The sequence below is a fragment of the Triturus cristatus genome, chromosome 4_1 (genome assembly GCF_964204655.1).
Source record: "Triturus cristatus chromosome 4_1, aTriCri1.1, whole genome shotgun sequence".
Lineage (NCBI taxonomy): Eukaryota > Metazoa > Chordata > Amphibia > Caudata > Salamandridae > Triturus > Triturus cristatus.
Window position 1 is genome coordinate 782,523,875 of NC_140585.1, and position 19,550 is coordinate 782,543,424.

Below are 19,550 nucleotides of genomic sequence, written 5' to 3' on the forward strand. Positions count from 1 at the left end.
GTGTTTTCATGACAATGCCTCTCCCATTTCTTTATTGTTTTGTATTGTTATGTTGTGATTGAAACCATTGTTGGTGGCCGGTTTCGGGAGGTGGACATTGGTGGTCACATAGTACACAGAATAAGACGTGTAGTTTGTGCAGCAAGATATACCCTGCCGCCGTTTGTTGTATGAAGTAAATTGGTGTTGAACTGGGGTGGTGCGCGATTGGGGGGAGGTGCCGCAATGCCACGATGGATCTGGGTTGTGGGTCCAGGCTCCTCCTCAGCACAGATGTCTGTGCGTGTCCCTTTACAGGGCCCCCCGCAAGCCGGTATGGCAGGAGAAGGGTGAGGAGGTGCAAGCGCCTACCTGTAATGGACCATGTCGGATAGGCCTGAATCCGTTGCCTCTATGGTATTGGAGCAGGGCTCCCGGCTGTCCTGAGCTCCAATGGACAACTCCTTTGAAGCTCCGGGGCTGCCAGAGGAGCAAGCTGAGTGGGTGCCGTTGCCACAGTTGCAGGCGGTTGTGTGGCGTAGTGGGTCCGTAGTCCAATTCGACACTGTAAGCCCAGAGTCCCTCGACGCATCACCGACACATGTCAGGGTCTCTGCGGGGGCTAGGCACCCGGCGGCTGTGGACTGCTCCAGTGGGAGGGGCGAGTTACGATGGATCAGGTCGGTCCGGTAGTTGCAGCGGTCAGCAGAGATCCCAGGCCGGGCATCAGTAAGTGTGGGCAGGGCAAAGGGATAGATTTTCTGTCCCCCGCCACACCTTGTGGGCCACTGTCTCCATCCGGGGCCCGTCTTGCGGCACAGCTCTGTGATCAAGCGGCCATTCTTGTTTCTACCCAGTCCACGCCCCCAAAGTTTTTAGATTTTGATAAAAAAACAAAAGACCTTAGTTAATGCTGGAATAAATTAGGGGCACAATTATTAAAAACAAAAATCACAAAAGTGCCCAGGGTATGTGCCCTTGCAGTTATTAGTGCATATATACGACTTTCATGAATTCACGAGTATTTACATAAGTAGGCCTGGAAACCATACTCCTTGTGAACTGCATTTTCACGTGAGCAGATATGCATTCGCATGTTTGCTCATGGGAGAATCTGCAGAGGTTCTGAAAGTTTACTCCATTTTTCCCCAACCTAGAAAAGGTTTTACTTCTGCCCTTGCCGGGAGTAAATTTCCACTGTTTCCCAGTTTGGGAAGAGATCAGAGAAGAGTTGGTAAAAATCCATTCAACATTGGAAGGATATTCCCACCCTACAACTACCACTTCGCGCTAGTTCTAGTAGGTAGGTTTATGGAAAGATTAAAACAGAACATTACTACAATACAAACTCTCCTATAATAGGAGTCCTGGCATTACCACAAAGGCTATTTCAGAGCTGTGATTCAATGAGTACTCTGGCATAATATTTCATCTCACTGCATGGCACCAAAGAGACGAGCAGATTTTTTTATACAGGACAGGACAAGTAGTTTTATGAAGCATCTGTCCCACGGACAATACAAGGGTGTGGAATTTTATAAAGTTCCATACCCTTGTTTTATCAAGGTTCTCAAGTTACGATTCTCTCCAGACGTGTGCCACTGGTTGGCATGACTACACACAATGAAGTTGCAAATGTAACCCTGAGAAAGGTATTGGACAAAGTGTGTGGGTAGGAGGTACCATTACTGGGGTCAATACCTAGAGAAATAATTACAAAATAAGAATGTTAAAGGGGCAGAGCACTGTTAACAATTAGAACAATTCTTCAACATCACAATTTGGCTATTGACGTTATAAATGTATAAACTTTCTGATGAGGAATATGCTGAAGTTCTCTAGCCGTAAGTCAACCTCCGCCCTCTTCTACTATTGGTGGCTATCACTGTTGCCAAGATGTGTACCATCATAGCATCAAATCATATCACTTTGCATTATATTCGATTTGAAATGCAGTAGGCACCTGTTTCAGGGTTTTAACAGCATGGCTATATCTTCTAACAGAGAGCAGAGGTCTATCAGTGCCCTGCTAGATGCTGTGTTCCCCTTGGCCCAGATTTTATCTTAGCTTATCTCCCACCTCTTTCAGCCTATCAGTTTGGCTGTATTAGTCAGTTCTATGTCTGTTCTACATACTCATAAACAGAACAGTGTATTTATTGTCTAATGCTCTTTTGATTAAATATAGCTTTTGATTTCCTAACAATCTACCTAAGATGTTAATTCCAGTTGTTTTTGTCTCTAGAGAGTACAAATGTTCAATTACTATAAATTGTTATAGTGGCATAAACACTCTAGTTTGATCTATGCTTCAAATAAGTGGCCATTTGACCCATTTGAGTCATGCATGGGTCTCACCTTGAGTTTGTATCTGACACCATCCAAAGGGTTGAAGGATGACTCTTATGCACCGTGTGCAGTGTTCCGTATGATTGCCCTGGCACTTTTTGATGATAATAGAGCCTGAAGAGGGGGAATATCTGCTTCATGGGTCCAGTGAGAAACCACATTGGTTTGTAGTGCAACACAATTGTTTGATCGTAAGGGAGGCATAGGCCTTTCATGCTGACCCATTCATGACTCTGCTTTCCTTCAGAAAATAAATATCAAAGTGTGTAAGTGATACAGTAACAAATGGATGTTCTTTGTAACCCTTGATTGTTATTGACTATATGTAGTACCTTGTTTTTGTTTTCTTTCATTTTCACAGAAGCAGAAATAAATATTCGAATGCGCGAGGAATTTTCAAAAATGTGTTTTGAAACTTTGCTCCAGTTTTCCTTCAGTAATAAGGTTACAACCCCTCAGGAAGGATTCATCTCAAGAATGGCTCTGTCTGTGCTTTTAAAAAGATCACAAGATGTATTGCAACGGTATCTAGAAGATGAAAGGCTGAGTGGAAAATGCCCACTTCCCCGGTAGGAACCCGTTTTATGCATATAAATATGTTTTAATGCAGTATGGTATGTGTTGTTGGCCATCATGTTAGTGGCTGATTTGTGTGGTGTGATTCCGAAAAGCTATGCAGGGAAACACCCAATGATAATAAAAGGTTAAAAGATAATTTAAGTCACAGATATGTGCTTAACTAAGATACTGGCCTACATAAGTTCAGATACACTATATTTTTGCCACATGCATGGTATATAACCAGCATTCATGAAAAATTAAGACACGTATTGGATCAGTCTTAACATAAAAGCTGGCGTAAAGTTACGCACAATAGACAGATGCCACTTTTTGTTTTAGTTTCTATAGAAACCTGATGGTAGATTGTTCTATACTTTGGTAGAGGGCTTCTGTTTCTCTCACCACTGAAGTAATTGGGATATTGACCACCACTGCAGATATCTTTGTCCACTTCTTGAACATCTTGTGTCATATAGTGGGCTATCTGTAGCATCACATGGATCTCTACTTCATGGATCTTCGGACTTGCATTAGCTTTGCAAAATGTTCTCATGGTAACATTATAACATATTACAAATCTAATAAACAGATTTATAAGGAACTGTAATTTGAGAATGGGGCTCTTTCTGTAACCACTTGACTGATCGCCATTCCTTGGCCAGACTTGGCAGTTCCTTCTCTTGAAACCAGATTACCAGTATCTAAATTGTTGTATCCTTAAAACTTATTCAGAGTATTTTCCCCACAGAGACACATCAGCTCTGCTCATCATAGGGATCTCTGATAGGTAAGAGAGTTGAAGGCACCACAGACAAGAATACATCTTTGACTCAAGTTTACCTTTAAGACTAAATGTTTTCCCTGATTAATATGCTGTAGGAACATTTCCCAGCTAACTGTAAGGATGACGGAAACTTTTTTGTCTATATATTTTATTTGAGCTCGGTTTTTAGCATTAGTGTGCTAAGCTTGTGAAACACCCACTGTTCCTTTAAGAAATTGAAAATCTGAGCACTGATAAAGGTGGGTTTCATAATTCAGTTCGCTAAATTTGGTTTTCAATTACGTTTTTTTTTTTTTAATAAATTCTCTTAAACATATTCAGCATATTCAACATAGGTACAGTTCCATCAGATCAATGACAGGGCACACAGCGATACCAAGGTATATAAACATAGGAGGATGATAATTGGAAGTTATGTTGAGGGGGGACTGTCACATTCGGGGTCATCTGGTGGGGTACATATATAGCCACGATATGCGTTCCAGGGATTCCAGATCCTAGACCACTTTCGGGGATGTCAAGAATTCCTGTCATACAAGGGAAACACGCCCTTATGTAAACAGGAGAGCTGTTACATAACTCAAGGGAAACACGCCCTTATGTAAACAGGAGAGCTGTTACATAACTCAAGGGAAACACGCCCTTATGTAAACAGGAGAGCTGTTACATAACTCAAGGGAAACACGCCCTTATGTAAACAGGAGAGCTGTTACATAACTCAAGGAAAACACGCCCTATAAAGGGAGGAACCGGGAGGTACAAGGCTGTCGGATATTGTGTTTACACCGACGTACCTGCTTCGTGAAGAGCAGTGTTCCGGAGTGGTGCTCCAGTAAGGCAAGAACGGAGGTAGGTCGAGTCGTTACTCCCTGGGCCGTGTCTTGCCCCATCGTCACCTGTGAAGGACTCGGAAGCTCTACCGGTCAACCATTGAGCTTCGCTTTTTGACTCGGCTGAGTCCAAGCGCAGTGGCGCTTTTGCTGGTTGGAGTCGTAACTCCCAGCCCGACCAGAGACACAGGGACTGCCAGCTGTAACGCACACCAGGAGGTGTTTGCCGCGTTACAGACTCGGAAGTCCACAGGATCGATCGAGCGGCTGCTCTCGGTTCAGTCTTCTTGCTTGTGATTGGGGTATCGGTGACGCATCACCAGGAGGTGACTCCGCGTCCCGGTGCAGTCTGAGGAAGAGGTTGAGCGGCTGCTCCCTTCAGGTAGAGACCCCGGCTGGGTGTTTCCCTGACTCCTCGATTCTCCCCAACACTCTTCGTGCCCCTCACAGCCTACCGATTGGCATTGTCGGCCATTTCATTTCTGCCCTCTGTTGGCATACGCCGGGATCGGCGTATATGCAGAGGACGGTTAGGACCATCCGTGCTGTGGGCTGGTAACGTACTTAGCCTGGAGGATTCCAGTGACTATAACTTTTGTTTGTTCTTTGTATTTTATTTGCCTTCATTAAAAGAACTAACCCTTCACAAGTGGTTGCGTCCTCATTGTCGTGTCTGTTAAACGATCCTGAGACGTTCAGGGCGTTACAGGGGACAGCCCCTAGCTGCATAAACTATATTTTCCCGCAACATACACCAGTCGAGGTCTGTCTCCCAATCTACTTGAATTACGTTTTTAATCTTTTGGTGAAAAGGCGGGGTCAGAAAGCCGTACAGACGGTCATTTTTCCTTTGTTGGTTGACTGGATTTTTTTTGTTCACATTCCTTGACCTGGAGATGGTATAGTTCAAATCCTAAAACTTATATATAGGTCATAAAATAACATTTACGAACAAGGAGTAAACTTCACTAATACGGTCATCACCTAGCAAAGCTGAAATCCTTATAATATAGTATCTGATAGACACATCTGGCTGCAGATTCCTTACCTTAGATTATCCCAGGCATCAGGCTGGATCTGGAAGGCTTTTGCCCAAGCAATACCCTTGCGTACCGGTATGTTGCATCGGTCAGCTCCACGTGGTGTCCGCGCTGAAAGTGATGTTCGCGTCACCTATATAGGCGCCACCTCTGCGAGCTGATGTCAGTTCTGTTCCACGCCAGCTAGCACAGATCCGGAAAGAGATTGACCCTCCATCACTGTTTTGACAGGGTTTTCTCGACATTTTTCAAACAATTTTGGTGTAGGACGAAATGGACTGGTATGAGGAATTGGGTGAGGCCAGTGGCCTGGATACCTCCCCAGGTTCTGGTCTGTGTTCACCCCCTACAGTGGCTACGGAGGAGGGAACTTCATATGCTATGGTGCTGAGAAGGGCAGCCGAAGTCCTGGACCTTCAGCTCCCTTCGGTGGAAGTCAAGACAAACATCTTGAAAAAGGTCCTGCAGCTGGGTGTCTCCTCCTCGGAACCTCTGCTGCCTTTCAACAAAGTCTTGACTGATGTCCTTCTGGAAACCTGGTCCAAGCCCAGCACGGGGTCCCTGTGAATAGGACAGCTGCCCGCTCTCATCGCCCTGCACTGGGCCACCCAAAATTCCTTCCTCACCAACCACCCTACCCCCTGAGTTTGGTGGTCCAGGCTTCTACCTCAGAGGGTGCATTTCCCTCCGCAACCCTGGACAGGGAATCCAAGAGGATGGATAGCTGAGGCAAAAAAAAAAGTCTTCCGCTAGCCTTGTATTACAATCGTGAACACTGCATGCCTATTGGGCCGTTATGCCCACTCCATGTGATAAACGGTTGCGCAGGTGCTGCCACAGGTCCTGGAGGAGGCCCGGGCCATTCTCTTCCAAGCAGTATCAGACTGGAGAGATGTGTCGAAGTTCACCATTTGTTGTGGGCTTAACACCACCGACTCGCTAGGCAGAATAATGTCATCGACGGTGGCCCTCCGACAGCACGCCTGGCTCCTAACTTCTGGCTTTTCTGGGGATGTCCAGGCTTCTCTTATGGACATGCCCTTTGATGGCACCGTCTCTTCGGAGACCAGGCAGGTATGACGCTGGAGTGCTTTAAGGACTTGCGGGCTACAGCCAAGTCCTTGGGCCTCTCAGTGCCCAGCTGCCCCCATCTGCTTTTCCCCTCTTTCGTGGCCACGGAAGGGACTTTCAGCTGCACCAGCCATATCGCACCAACACGACCGCGCAGGTTCACCAACCTCTGCACAGCCTTTCGGCAGCTCCTTTAGACCCCCGTGGGTCAGCGGCCAGAGGTCCAGTGAGTACACTCTTCCCCCTGCAGCCTCTAAACCTTCCTAGTCTGGCCCTTCAAGATCATGGGTGGCTGTTGGTGGCAGGATCAGCCATCAGCTCCACCACAGGCAAAACATCACATCGTACAAGTGGGTTCTTCAGATAGTCTGAAGGGGCTTTTCCCCCACCTTCGACACTACTCTCCCTTCATGCCCCTGACTTACGACCGTCTGACAGACGACCACCTGAACTTGTTTCAGGAGGAAGTCAGCCCTCTCTTGGCCAAGGGAGCCATAGAGAGGGTTCCAGCACCAGAATTTGGATGTGGTTACTATTCCCGCTACTTTCTGGTCCCAAAAAAGGACAAGGACCTTCATCCTATTCTAGATCTGCAAGCCCTCCACTACTTCCTCATAAAGGAAAAGTTCCAAATGCTTACTCTGGCTCAGGTCTTATCTGCCCCAGAGACTTGATGGTGGTGTTGGACTTGCAGGAAGTCTGTTTTCACATTCCTGTCCTTGCCTGCCCATCAGCGCTACCTACGGTTCACGGTAGGCCACAAGCACTTTCAGTTCACAGTGGTCCCCTTTGGCCTTACCAGCACCCCCTGGGTGTTCACCAAGGTGATGGCAGTGATCGCAGCTCATCTGTGCAGATCAGGGGTGCCAGTCTTCACCTATCTCGACGACTGGCTGTTGAAGGCGAAGTCGCCCCAGACTGTCCTCTTCCATCTCCAGACTACGGCAAATCTACTTTCGCTGGGGTTCACTAGCAACATGCTGAAGTCACACCTGACTCCCTCTTTCATCAGAGCTGCTCCGGACACAGTGCAGTTTTTGGCCTATTCTCCCGTGCAGCGAGTCATGGATATTCAGGCTAAAATACCGATGTTTCAGGCTCTATCCTGGTGAGAATGATTCTGAGGCTCCTGGACCTAATGGCCTCCTGCATCCTTCTAGTGACATATGCCAGATGGCATATACAGGCTCTGCAGTTGGTCCTGAAGTTCCAGTGGGCGCAGCATCAGGGGAATCTCACCAACTTGGTCCAGATCTCGGAGGAAACTGCACAGGATCTGCAGTTGTTGCTGACTAACCCCGAATGGGTCAGAGGCAGGCCCCTCTCCCTTCCCCAACTAGATCACACAGTAGTGACAGATGCGTCACTCCTGGGATGGAGCGGCCATCTGGGAGAGGTGGAGCTCAGAGGACTCTGGTCTCCGGTGGAATCATGTATCCACTTCAACTTGCTGGAGCTCCGAGCGATTGATTAGCATTGAAAGCTTTTCTCCCTCCCATCAAGTGAAATCTGGTTTAGGTGTTCACGGGCAGCACCACTTCCATGTGGTACTGCAACAAACAGGGCAGGTGGGGTACTGAACTCTTTGTCAAGAGGCCCTGCTTCTCTAGATATGGCTGGAACAGCAGGGCATATCCCCGGTGGTTCAACACCTGGCAGGTCCTCTGAACGCCAGGGCGGACAAACTCAGCCGTTGATGCCTAGCGGATCACGAACGGCCTCTCCATCAGGAGGTTGCGCAAGGTCTTTTTCGGAAGTGGGGAGAGCTTGGTTAGATCTGTTCGCCTCTGCCAAGAACGTGCAATGTCAGCAGGTTTGCATGCTGGAGTTTCCAAGGTGGCACTAGCGTGGCATTGCTTTTCGTCTCGAGTGGAGCTCAGGACTCCTGTATGCCTTTCTGCCAATACCTCTCCTGTACAGAGTACTCAAGAAGATCAGGAGCGACTGGGCCCAAGTCATTCTTGTAGCTCCAGACTGGGCATGGAGAGTCTGGTGTCCCAAACGTCTCCAACTGAGCATCAATCCTCCAATCAGTCTGCCCCTTTAGGAGGATCTTCTGTTGAAGCAGCAGGGAAGGGTCCTCCACCCGAACCGGTCAACTATATGCCTTCTTGCGTGGAGATTGAGCGGCGGCAGTTGACAACATTCAGCCTTTCTCCTGAGGTCTGATCAGATTTTGGCAGCCAGGCGTCCCTCTACCAAGACAGTACGCCTGATGATTAGACATTTGTAAAATATTGTACAGAAAGGTCTCTTGATCCTCTTTCTGCTACCCTCTCTCAAGTCATTCTCTTTCTTTTGACCCTTGCCCAGCAGGGCTCCACTCTGGGCACTCTTAAAGGGATACCGTTCGACCTTGTCTGCTTTCTTGAGGCTACCAGACCAACCCTCTTTGTTTAAATCCCCTATTGTAAACAGATTTTTTAAGAGGCTTGTATATATGTTCCCACCTGCACCATTGATCATTTCTCTATGGCACCTTCTCATCTTCCTGATGTGCGCTCCGTTCGAATCTCTGCACAACTGCCCCCTCCGGCTGCTTTCTATCAAAACAGCCTTTTTAGTGGCAATAACTTTTGCCAGAAGGGTGAGCGAATTGCAGGCTCTGTCATCCAAGCTTCCTTATCTGACCATATTTCCTGATAAGTTGGTGCATCGCACTAGGGCCTCTTTCTTACCGAAAGTGGTAACACCATTCCATGTAGGGCAATCAGTCACCTTGCCTACTTTCTATGCTCCTCAACAGCCCTCTAAAGAGGAGGAGTGACTCCACCGTCTGGACCCAAAAAGGGCATTGTTGTTCTACTTTGACCGCACTAAAGCATTCGGAGTGGACGACCATTTCTTCGTGGGGTATGTTGGATCAAAGAAAGGTGTGCTGTGCAGAAGAGGATTATCTTGCTATGGGTCGTCCCCTGCATCGACATTTTCTATACTGTGGCCAAGAAACAGCCTCCTGAAGGCTTAAGAGCTCGTTCCACCAGAACTAAGGCTGCGACCACAGCGTTGCAATGTGGTGTTCCAGTCCTTGACATTTGTCAGGCAGCAACGTGGGCGTCACTGCACACGTTCACTAAGCACTACTGCCTGGACAGTCAAGTCCTCAGAGATGGCCTTTTTGGCCGCTCTGTCCTGCAGGACTTTTTGGTCTAAACATGTCCGCAGTCCCGGGGATGGTATTGCTTGGGTATCTATTGGAATCTGAAGCTAGATATCTCTATTAGATGGACAAGTTACTTGTCTTCATTATCGCCTTATCTGGTAGAGACATAGACTAGCTACAGATTCCTTAACGACCCACCCATCCTCGCTGCACTATGGACAGGTTTTTAGGGTCAAGGCTCACCCCTTTCAGGGCTCAAGTTGTTCAAAACATACCCCTGTCAGTGCACTTCATAGCTCCGCTCACCTGGCGTGGAAAGTCGTGAAAATGTAACTGACGTCAGCGCGCTGAGGTGGCACCTATTTAGGTGATGCAAACGTCACTTCCAGCACAGGATGCAGTCTCCGCCACGCAGAGCCGATCAACGAAACCTACCCGCGCTCCAGGCTATTGCTTGAGTAAAAGGCTTCGGTATCCAGCCTGATGCCTGGGATATTCTATGGCAAGGAATCTGCGGCTATACTATGTCCCTACCATATACAGCATTACTGAAGGTAAGTAACTTGTCTGTAAACATAATACAGTCAGTGACACTGTTTTGTGATTGCAAATCGCAAAATTTCGAATATAATAGAGTTCATAGCCACAAAAAAATGTGTTGTTAAGTGCTAAACCCCTTTTGTGAGCACATGACTCATAAAAGGGGCGCTGTGACTCAATTACCACAGTTAAGTGGGGGCATCAAAAGGACACCCCTCTCCTATGTACGATTTGCAGTGACATGCATAGTTGGTTTGTTACTTGCAGTTCCACTCTCAAAATATTGATCAGATACATGAGCAAAGGGGAATCTGTCCCAGTATGACACCTTTCCGTTTGTGAATCATTTTGGGTGGCCTCAGGAGAAGCAGACAATGGTCCAGGTGTGCCAGTGCATGCTCGCCGCAATGCCTTCCAATATAGGAACCATTTTCCTTTAAGCGGCACCTGTCCTTTTAACGTATGTGGGCTACTTAGAAACAAATGCTTCCCTATGTGACTGTAAATGTTGGGGAGAGGTCTGCTAGCTTATTTGCAGGCCACCATTCCTGCAGTCGCAGTCAATAACAGGAGTTCACAAATATCACCCTGCCTAATTAATATTATTATGCAGGTTGTTTTGTGACTCTCTGCGAATGGGAATTTTGCAGTGTGGCCTATTAATAGAGGAGTCTTAATCCAAAAAGTAGGTTTGCAATTTGCATCCACTGTTTGGGACCTACATTTACGTACAACAGACCTTTATGTCAAATGTCTGAAATGCTTTACATTTTGCATAGAGGTACTCAGTCCCATCAAGTGGTTTTCCTTTGTTGCCATTGATAATGAAAATATGTCTCTTTATTATCCAGCTGTTCAAGCCTTTTAAACCAGGGACTAATACATGTTCTCCTGAGTCCCAGTATTACTGTTTGAGTCAGCAAAGAGCAAGCCAGGCTCATTCTTTGTATTATATTTTTTACCTCATATTTTCTGGCAACTTTGTCTTCAGGATTTTCAAGGTTAAATTCACATTTTAGAAAGCTCATACACTGATGGATACTTTAACCTGCAGATTTCTCACATCATGAATCTTCTTCAGATGCCAGACAGGATCCAGGAATGTTGACCTAGCTGTCCTGCTGTGGCAGGCACCACAGCTCCAACTCTACTCCTTTGCCTCCCATGATGTAATGCCACATAGCCATATATGGAGCCACCCCAGCAATTTGCCTATTTTCCGGACCGTTCCATGTTGATTCAGGAATCAATTGTTTGATGGCTTGGTGCCCAGGGGACACCAAGCCATCAAAAGGTTGACCACAGCTTTATTCCAATTAATGTGCAGCCCAGTGTATTCTACAAAGATGCACAAGATTTTTAAAATACGCTGTAGAGACTGGCTAGTGCCCACCAAATATAAAAGTATATTTTGTGCATATAAGGATATTCTGTCTTCCTAGTCTGGGTCCCACCACAGGGCCTGGATCTAGTCATCCCTATGTATCCTGATTTCCAGAGACTTCAGTGCCACTGCTAACATCAGCGGGGACAGCGGGCAACCCTGTCTGGTGCCTCGTCCTATCGATATTTACTCCAGCAATGTCCCATTCACCCTCAACCGGGCCACAGAGTTACGATATAGCAGTTTGACCCACCCCATGAGAGACCGACCGTAGCCCATCTTTTCAAGTACCGCCCATAAGTATGACCATTCCAAGGAGTCAAATGCCATCTCCGCGTCCAACGATAAGATCATGTCTGGTTCCCCGGTCCTCCCACTACATGCCAGGCACCCCAACAAGCGTCTGAGATTGTGTTGCGTTGCCCTTTGAGGCATGAAGCCCAAATGATCAGCATTCATGGGTTTCCACCACTTGCAACATGTGAGGATCCACAAAAGTACCTTTACCTCCACATTGAGCAATGAGTATTGAGTAATGGAATGGGACAGGAGGATGACCAGTCCTCCCGTGGCTTCCTCTCCTTGTATATGGGGACGATCAGTGCCCGACGCAGGTCCTCCAGCAGCATCCCTTCCCTCCTTGCACTCCGAAATAGATCCCCTCAAGTGAGGCACCACCTGTGTTCGGAGACATCTGAAGAATTCAGGAGGAAGGCCGTTGGGATCCGGGCCCTCCTGCTCTTCAGATGGATCAGGGCCTCTGCAATGTCGGAATCTCGAAACTCAGCCTGTAGATTTTCTCAGTCCTCATCCCCTATGGGGGGGTTGGAAGATTGCAAACGAAATCAAGCAACCCTTTCCCCACTTCAGAGGTGTGCAAGCTGTATACATCCTGCATGTGGGCCGCCATCTTCTCGGAAAAGCCCTCTGGTGTCTCCACCATGGCTCTAGCTCTCCCTTAAGTCTCTGTATCCATGTATCCATTTCTGCCCCTTTGTCTCATTTTGCCAACCAGGCCAAGAGTTTCCCGACCTTATCTCCGAGTTTGTATACCCACCCTTGTTTTGCCCAATAGCGGTCCCTAGCTTGCTGATGTGCCAGTCTTCTGTACGCCACTGGGACCTGCCGATTCTAATCCCAAAGTCTACCATTGGTGAGTCAACAAACTCTGCCTCCCCTTGCATCAGTTTTACCTCGACCAGAGCCTCCAGGCTGTGGTCGGCGACCTCTGATGGGCAACTACCCGTACTCCCTTGCAGCTGCACAGAGCTTTCCTGGTGCTCTGCAACAGGAGCCCACACGACCCCCGGTCACAGCTGACTTTCCGACCACTAATAGGGAGTGCACACCAGCCACCAGCAAAGCACCCTAGCTGCCACTGCAGGGCACTAGTGCACCCCTCCCCACCTCCACTCTCCATTCATTGGGCGGGGGCATCAATCAGCATGAGTTTGGCACCAGGTCGATCATATGGGCGGCACTAGCAGGTCTCCCGCGGCTAGCGCCACCACCATTACCTCCTGTGGGCCTCTCAGTTCGCGTCGATCTCCTGCAGGCCCTGCGCTTGATGGTCCGTCAGCCTTGTGTGTCGTGTCCACAGGCATCATCCCCTCCATGCCGCTTGGCCTTAGGCCCTAGCAGTGCGCTCGCATTGTAGATCTCGGCCCAGGCTGCTGCCCCATCTCAACTCACCAGTCCCTCTGGGGCCGCTACTCTGCATGGCACGCTGCTATTTTGGCCTGCGGTTCACCAACTTAGCTTGTCACTCTTTGGCTGCGGTAGATAGCCCCCAGCCCCGGATGCGTGTGCCGTTGGTCCCGCCGGGACACAGGTGTCCCCCGTTCAGTTTTGGGTGCCCGGGGCCACCCCGATTAATCAGGATAACTGCTTCTGTGAGCCGATGGTGCTGGAGTTCTTCGGGCACACAGCCAGCTCCAGGCCATGCCATGCTCGCCCAGATTTTCAACGCCGACCTGATCAACCATCATTGTTCAAATCATGTTTCCACCGACATGTTTTGTGATGCCTTAATAGGACCTTAATTTAGTTCTCACTTGTGTGCCCCATATGAATCAATGCACAGCTGTTCTTTCTCCTCACGTTGAAGACCATCTTTACAGAGATCGCATCATCTCTTTCGGTACTGAGCTACAAGCGCTGTCTCTCTAGTTGCTGTATGCCACCTTTTTCCCAGATAAACTCGACAAAAGCAACATTTCTACCAAAGGTCACCACACCTTTCCATATAGGGCAATTGATCCCCCTGCTGACTTTCTTCATCCCACCCATCTAAAGTGGAAGAAAGACTTAATTGCCTTGCTCCCAAGAGAGCCCTAAGCTTCTATAACAATTACACTGAAGAACGTTTGGTGGACAATCAGCTCTTTGTGGATTTCTCTGAGGCGACAATTGTAAAGCTGTGTAGAATAGAACCATCCCCATTTGGATTGTCCTATGCATTAAGATCTGTTATGGCCTGGTGTAGGAAGCTGGCTTAGCCTATGGTGCACACTTATTTAATTGAGGCACCTTTCACTAATCCAGACAACCCTTATGGTGATTTTAGTGGTCTTAGACAACCATAGAAAGCTCTCTAAGTGGTATCTGTGGAAAACAGCCTTCAGGCTTAGTCCAGAAGGAGTGTTAAGCAGCTTGTTTTTCCAGAACTAATCATATAGTGTAGGTTAAACTAAAATAACCACACAGTGTAGTTATAAAAATAGTTATATTTACTATACGCATACACATTCACTAAAACATTGGTATATCTCCTACCCGAAGATATCAACACAATACACACAATATTTCAAATGTAAAATAGGTAAATAAGCACAAATACACAATGGTCTCCAGGAGGACAAAGAAGAAACCATATTCGAAAGAAGTGGAATGCGAATAGCGGCCGAAGTCGGGACTAGTACCAGAAGACTCAGAAGAGCTGGGGACCCAAGGAAAATGTAAGTAGCCAGGAACCCTTCGGAGGCTGTGTGCACAGTGGAAACACAGCTGTGTACTCAATGCAAGTCAAAGGGAAAGTCGCGTTGCTGTTTTTAAAAAGAAGGGCCCTTCCCAGTGGACCCTGATGAAACCCAGTGGAAGACAGAAGGTTGGAGAGTTACACTCCCCTTGGATACCCCAGGAACCAGGATACCTACACCTGGGAAGCTGGGTGCATAGGTGCAAAGTGATGTCGGGAACTGCCATGAACCACAATGGAGGACTTCAGAAAAGATGCTGCTGACGAAGAAGGTGAAAGAGTCCGATGGAATCCAAGGATGGATTCCTGAAGAGGAGTACCTGCAAGCAGAGGGGATAGAGTCTATGCCACTTGGAACTGACCAGGAGGCACGGAAGACTAATGACCACCGATGACAAAAGATACAGGAGAGTTGATGGTACCCTTGTCGCTGCAGCTGTGAGTACCAGGTGACACTGGAAGACCAGGAACCGTTCACGAGCTGCCCCACGTCGGGAGTCAAGAACCAGGGGGTCGGTGTCCAGGGGGAGCACATACAAGCCTTGGTAGCCGCAACAGACGTGGTTAACAAAGAAGGTGCAGCATTGGGACCAGCGAGGTCCAAGTTACTCACCAAGTGCAGGAGAGTCGGAACAGGTCCAGAGCAAGCAGGGGAGCCCAGTAAGCCCAAAGAAGACCCTCAAGTTGACCCACAGACAAAAGCACAGGAGTCGCAAGAGGACCTCGAGCAGCTCACCAAAGATTCAGGCCCACGGTGATAAGGATGGGGTTAGGACAAAGTTCTTAGCAGGAAGAAATGCTGGAGACTGGAGCTTCTTGTAGCCAAAGATCTCTGGAGGACTGAGTTAACAAGTTCTGGTAACAGCAAGTCGATGCCGTGCACAGGGTTTCTGTTCCAGCAGTTCCGACGAGGGATACTGGCCACAAACTTGCTGAGAGGGCAGGGCAGGCCTTGAGGAAGGACTCCTTCCCTCCAAGGGAGATTACTTCGGGTGTCTTTGATGCCCACAGCCAGGTAGAGGAACCTGGCTGGAGCACAGACGGCACAGAAACCTTGCAGTACGACGAGACCAGGAGCAGCAGGAATCTTCCTTGATGCAGTTTTGGTTCCAGGCGAAGTCCAACAAAAACCAAGGTGCCCATATGGTTGAAGTGGTTTCATGTTTAAATCTTGTTCCACAACAAATCTGAAGAGCCACCCTCAGGTAAGGCCTTAAGTACCCTAGGGAAAGGGTTGGGATGATTTAAGGATCCCTCCCAGAGGAGTAGCTGGACAGAGGGGAGGATACTCCCATATCCTTTGTCCAGTTTCACGCCTGAGCGGGAGTCAACAGCTCCCTGAACTGGCTCAAACTGGAGTATGCAAGGAGGGCACAAAACGTCTGGTGGCTCTCGCAAGTGCACCCACCCCTGCCAAATACACTAAGACCTCTCTGGGAGGTGGTCACACCTCCCTGTGGCAGGAAACCTATTATTCTGCCTTCCCCTGCTCAAGCTCAGCAGTAGGAGGGCAGAAACGTGTCTGTGGTTGTCAGCAGCACTAGCTTGCTGTTCGACCCTAAAAGGCTGGTACCGGGATACAGGGAGCCCCCAGTGCATGGGATCCTACATCCAACACTGTAATCGGTTTTGGGGTATGATTCCAACATGTTTGATACTAAACATGACCGATTTTGGTGCAGCCAATATATAGTTAGACATCTCGTAATTAACTTGATGTCCACTATATGTATTAAATGTCTGACCACACTTACAAAACCTGGAGAATTGACTCCGGGGTTTGTAGGGGTCTCCTGCTCATGCAGGGGCACTCTCACACTTTTAACCAAGCACCCTACCCTCAGGACTGATAGGTTTTAAGTGCAGTAACCTCAGATATAAGGAAACATATCTGTGCTAGCACCAGCTTACACAGGCTGCAATGGCAGGCCTGTAGTCACAGTTTGAGTGATCTGTGGAAGACCCCTGGTGTACCTACGCCCTGGGTACCTTAGTACCATATACTAGAGACTTACATGGGTACACCAGTAGCCAATTGGGAAGGTACCAAAGTACTTACCACTGTCAAATTTAGGGAGGAAGCACAGTGACTGGGGTCCTGATTAGCATGATCCCAGTCAGACTAGCAAAAAGTGGGGGTAACCATGAAAGCAGATCCTACTTTCCTACACCTGGCCAAGGAACAGTCTCCAGAAGGTCTTCACACTACTTCCACCAAAGCAAAGGCTGATACCACTACACTGCCTATCTTACACATCTGCCAGGCAGCTACATGGGTATCGGTTCACAAAACACTACTGCCTGGATATACAGGTCCAGCAGGAGGGGCATTTTGTACAGTCTGTGCTGCAGTATTTCCTGGTCTGATTGTGTATCTAGTCACAAGTTGTGGAATATGCTGATTGAAGTGTCCATCAAAAGGAAAAGTAACTTTTCTCTATCTTACCTCAGATTCCTCACTAACCCACCCTCCGCTGTGTTCTGTAAAATGGACTCATCTTGTGCATGTTAATAAGATTTAAATCTTTAGGTCAGTACTCTAGTCCAGTCTGCTTTCCAGTGGCTCCACATGTGACGACACAGGCAGGGATCAGAACGAAACAGACGTCAGCGCATGGAGGTAGTGTATATGTAGTGACCCTGACATCACATGCGGGGCAGGGTGGGCGGGAACACACTGTGAAACCTCACAACACCACTTACAGATGCACAAGGGAATCGCTGAGAAAATTCTCCGGATCAAGTCTGGTGCCTAGTGGTATTCACAAGGTAAGGAATCTGTGGTTAGTTAGATTATCCATCAGTAAGAGCGTTACGACAGGTAAGTAACTGTTGTGTCCCAATCTAAGGTATGCAAAGACACCACAAAATGTAGTGAAGTTTGTTCACAATCCTGAGGGATTGATCTCTCTGAATAGTACAATTTTACACAATTTAAAGACAGCACCTTCAGAATTATTTGAGTGATGAGCTACAAGAAAGTTTATATAACTGAATATTTTTTTTGGCTTTGCAGACAGCGAGTAACAGAAATTATATTTGTGCTGAAAGCTGTCAGTACCCTGATCGATTCCCTCAAGAAGACTCATCCTGAAAATGGTAAGTGATATATCATGCTGTTTGAAAGGCCAAAACTATAATAAAATGTTAACAAAACAAGACATATTTTATGTAAATTACTCTTTCTTCCTGCTCTTTTCTATTGCCAACTAATGGAACTGGCACGAGCAAAAATGATTATTTGGAGGGAGTGGGGAGGACCTGGCTGCCGGGAGGGTTAACTGGCTGGCTAGAGCTCAGATTGCTGCTTAGTCAATAAAAGGGAACCCTGTAGCCTTTCTTACATAGATGAACTACTGGATGAGGAAAATCGATTTTCCCCCAATGGTTCAAGACATACATATGGATTTTAGTCTGCTAGTTTGACTACAAGATTGTGAAATAAAGAGTTGACCAATTTTATAACAAAAATATGATCTTGTGATCATGTATCGCCTCTCTGCTCTTAGCTGTTTTTCATTGCATGTTCCTATCTGGTTATTTCACTTCCGTTTGGACAAAAGCATCGGGGCTCCCATTTCTGGTAAAAAAAAAAGAAAAAAAAGCTTCCTTGGATTCTAAGGCCGCAAAAATCAAGAACATCAAACTCGTCAAACACATTCAAATAAATAGCCTCTTGGATGCCACCCAGTTGGGCTTCCGTAGCGGCCATAGCACAGAGACTGCCCTGCTCAAGACTACCTAGGATATCAGGCAGGCCCTCGATCAGGGTGGCGGTGCTGCTCTCATCCTGCTTGATCTCTCTGCAGCCGTTGACACTGTCAATCACAGGCTGCTGGTGGATCGTCTAGCTAATAGTGGGGTCACTGGCTCAGCCTGGGACCTGCTGAAATGTTTCCTCTCGGAGCGCAAGCAATCTGTGTGGGTAAATTAGATTGTCTCACACTCCTTCTCTGTTCCTTGCAGGGCGCCTTAGGGTTCCTCGCTTAGTCCAACACTTTTTAATGTCTATGTCACCCCTTGGCCGACCTTATACAATCCTTTGGTTTCTCTTTAACCTCTTACACAGACAACCCCAAAACTGGCATCTCTCTAGCTCAGGATAACATAGGCTCAGGATACAGATTCTGTAAATGTGTGCATTCAATCAGCAGCTGATGGACAGAAATTGTTTAATATTGAATTCAGATCCACCTTGTTTAGGGATCAGGACTTTAAGGAACTGTTTGAGGAGTGCACTGACAAATATTTTGCTGAGAATGTTGGCTCGGTACGGTCAGACTGCATACTTTGGGAGGCAAACAAGGTTGTGGCTGGGGGCTTACAGGTGACCAGTGGCGTCAGACGCAAAGAAAAGCGAGCACAATGCGATGCCCTCGAGCAAGAGATCCTAACTCTTGAACAAACGCTAGATTTGAGCCCTGCGAACACTGCCAAACGTTCACACAAACTCAAAAAGAGCTAAGGGACCTGGAGGAGAATGCTGCTCGCTCGCACGTGCTGACAACACAGAGAAAAGTTTATGATCTGGGGGACAAGGCCAAAAAGCTTATCGCGTGGCTTGAACAACGCGATCGGAGCCGCACCTGGGTCTCCGAAATTAGAACTGGAGAGGGTGTGCGCGGTGTCACCGGAGCCGACTTGGCAGAGGTGTTTGCAGATTATTACAAAACTGTCTATCACTCGCAGACCACGCAGGAGGAGGGAGATTCCTCTGAATTTTTTTAAGAGTTGCACATGCGGGTAATTGAGGACAACGATAGAGTAATGCTAGACTCCGACATGATGGTAGAGGAAGTCGAAAATGCTATGCGCGATTTACAATTCAGTAAGGCACCAGAACCCCAACGGATTCCCGGTGGAAATGTTTAAATGTGTAGCAAGTAAACTTGCCCCGCACACTTGCTATGTTTCAGGGAGCGAGAGATGAAG

General features: G+C 47.6%; 1 protein-coding gene across 2 annotated transcripts in view; it reads left to right on the forward strand.

Annotated features, from left to right (window-relative positions):
- MON2 (MON2 regulator of endosome-to-Golgi trafficking) overlaps window positions 1–19,550 on the forward strand; it is a 1,036,128-nt gene that overhangs the window by 977,365 nt on the left and 39,213 nt on the right. For both annotated transcript variants that reach the window (XM_085653355.1, XM_085653354.1), the window contains 2 exons: window positions 2,690–2,897; window positions 17,635–17,717. In XM_085653355.1, the coding sequence (XP_085509481.1) occupies window positions 2,690–2,897; window positions 17,635–17,717 (291 nt within the window). The remainder of the gene's footprint in view (window positions 1–2,689; window positions 2,898–17,634; window positions 17,718–19,550) is intronic.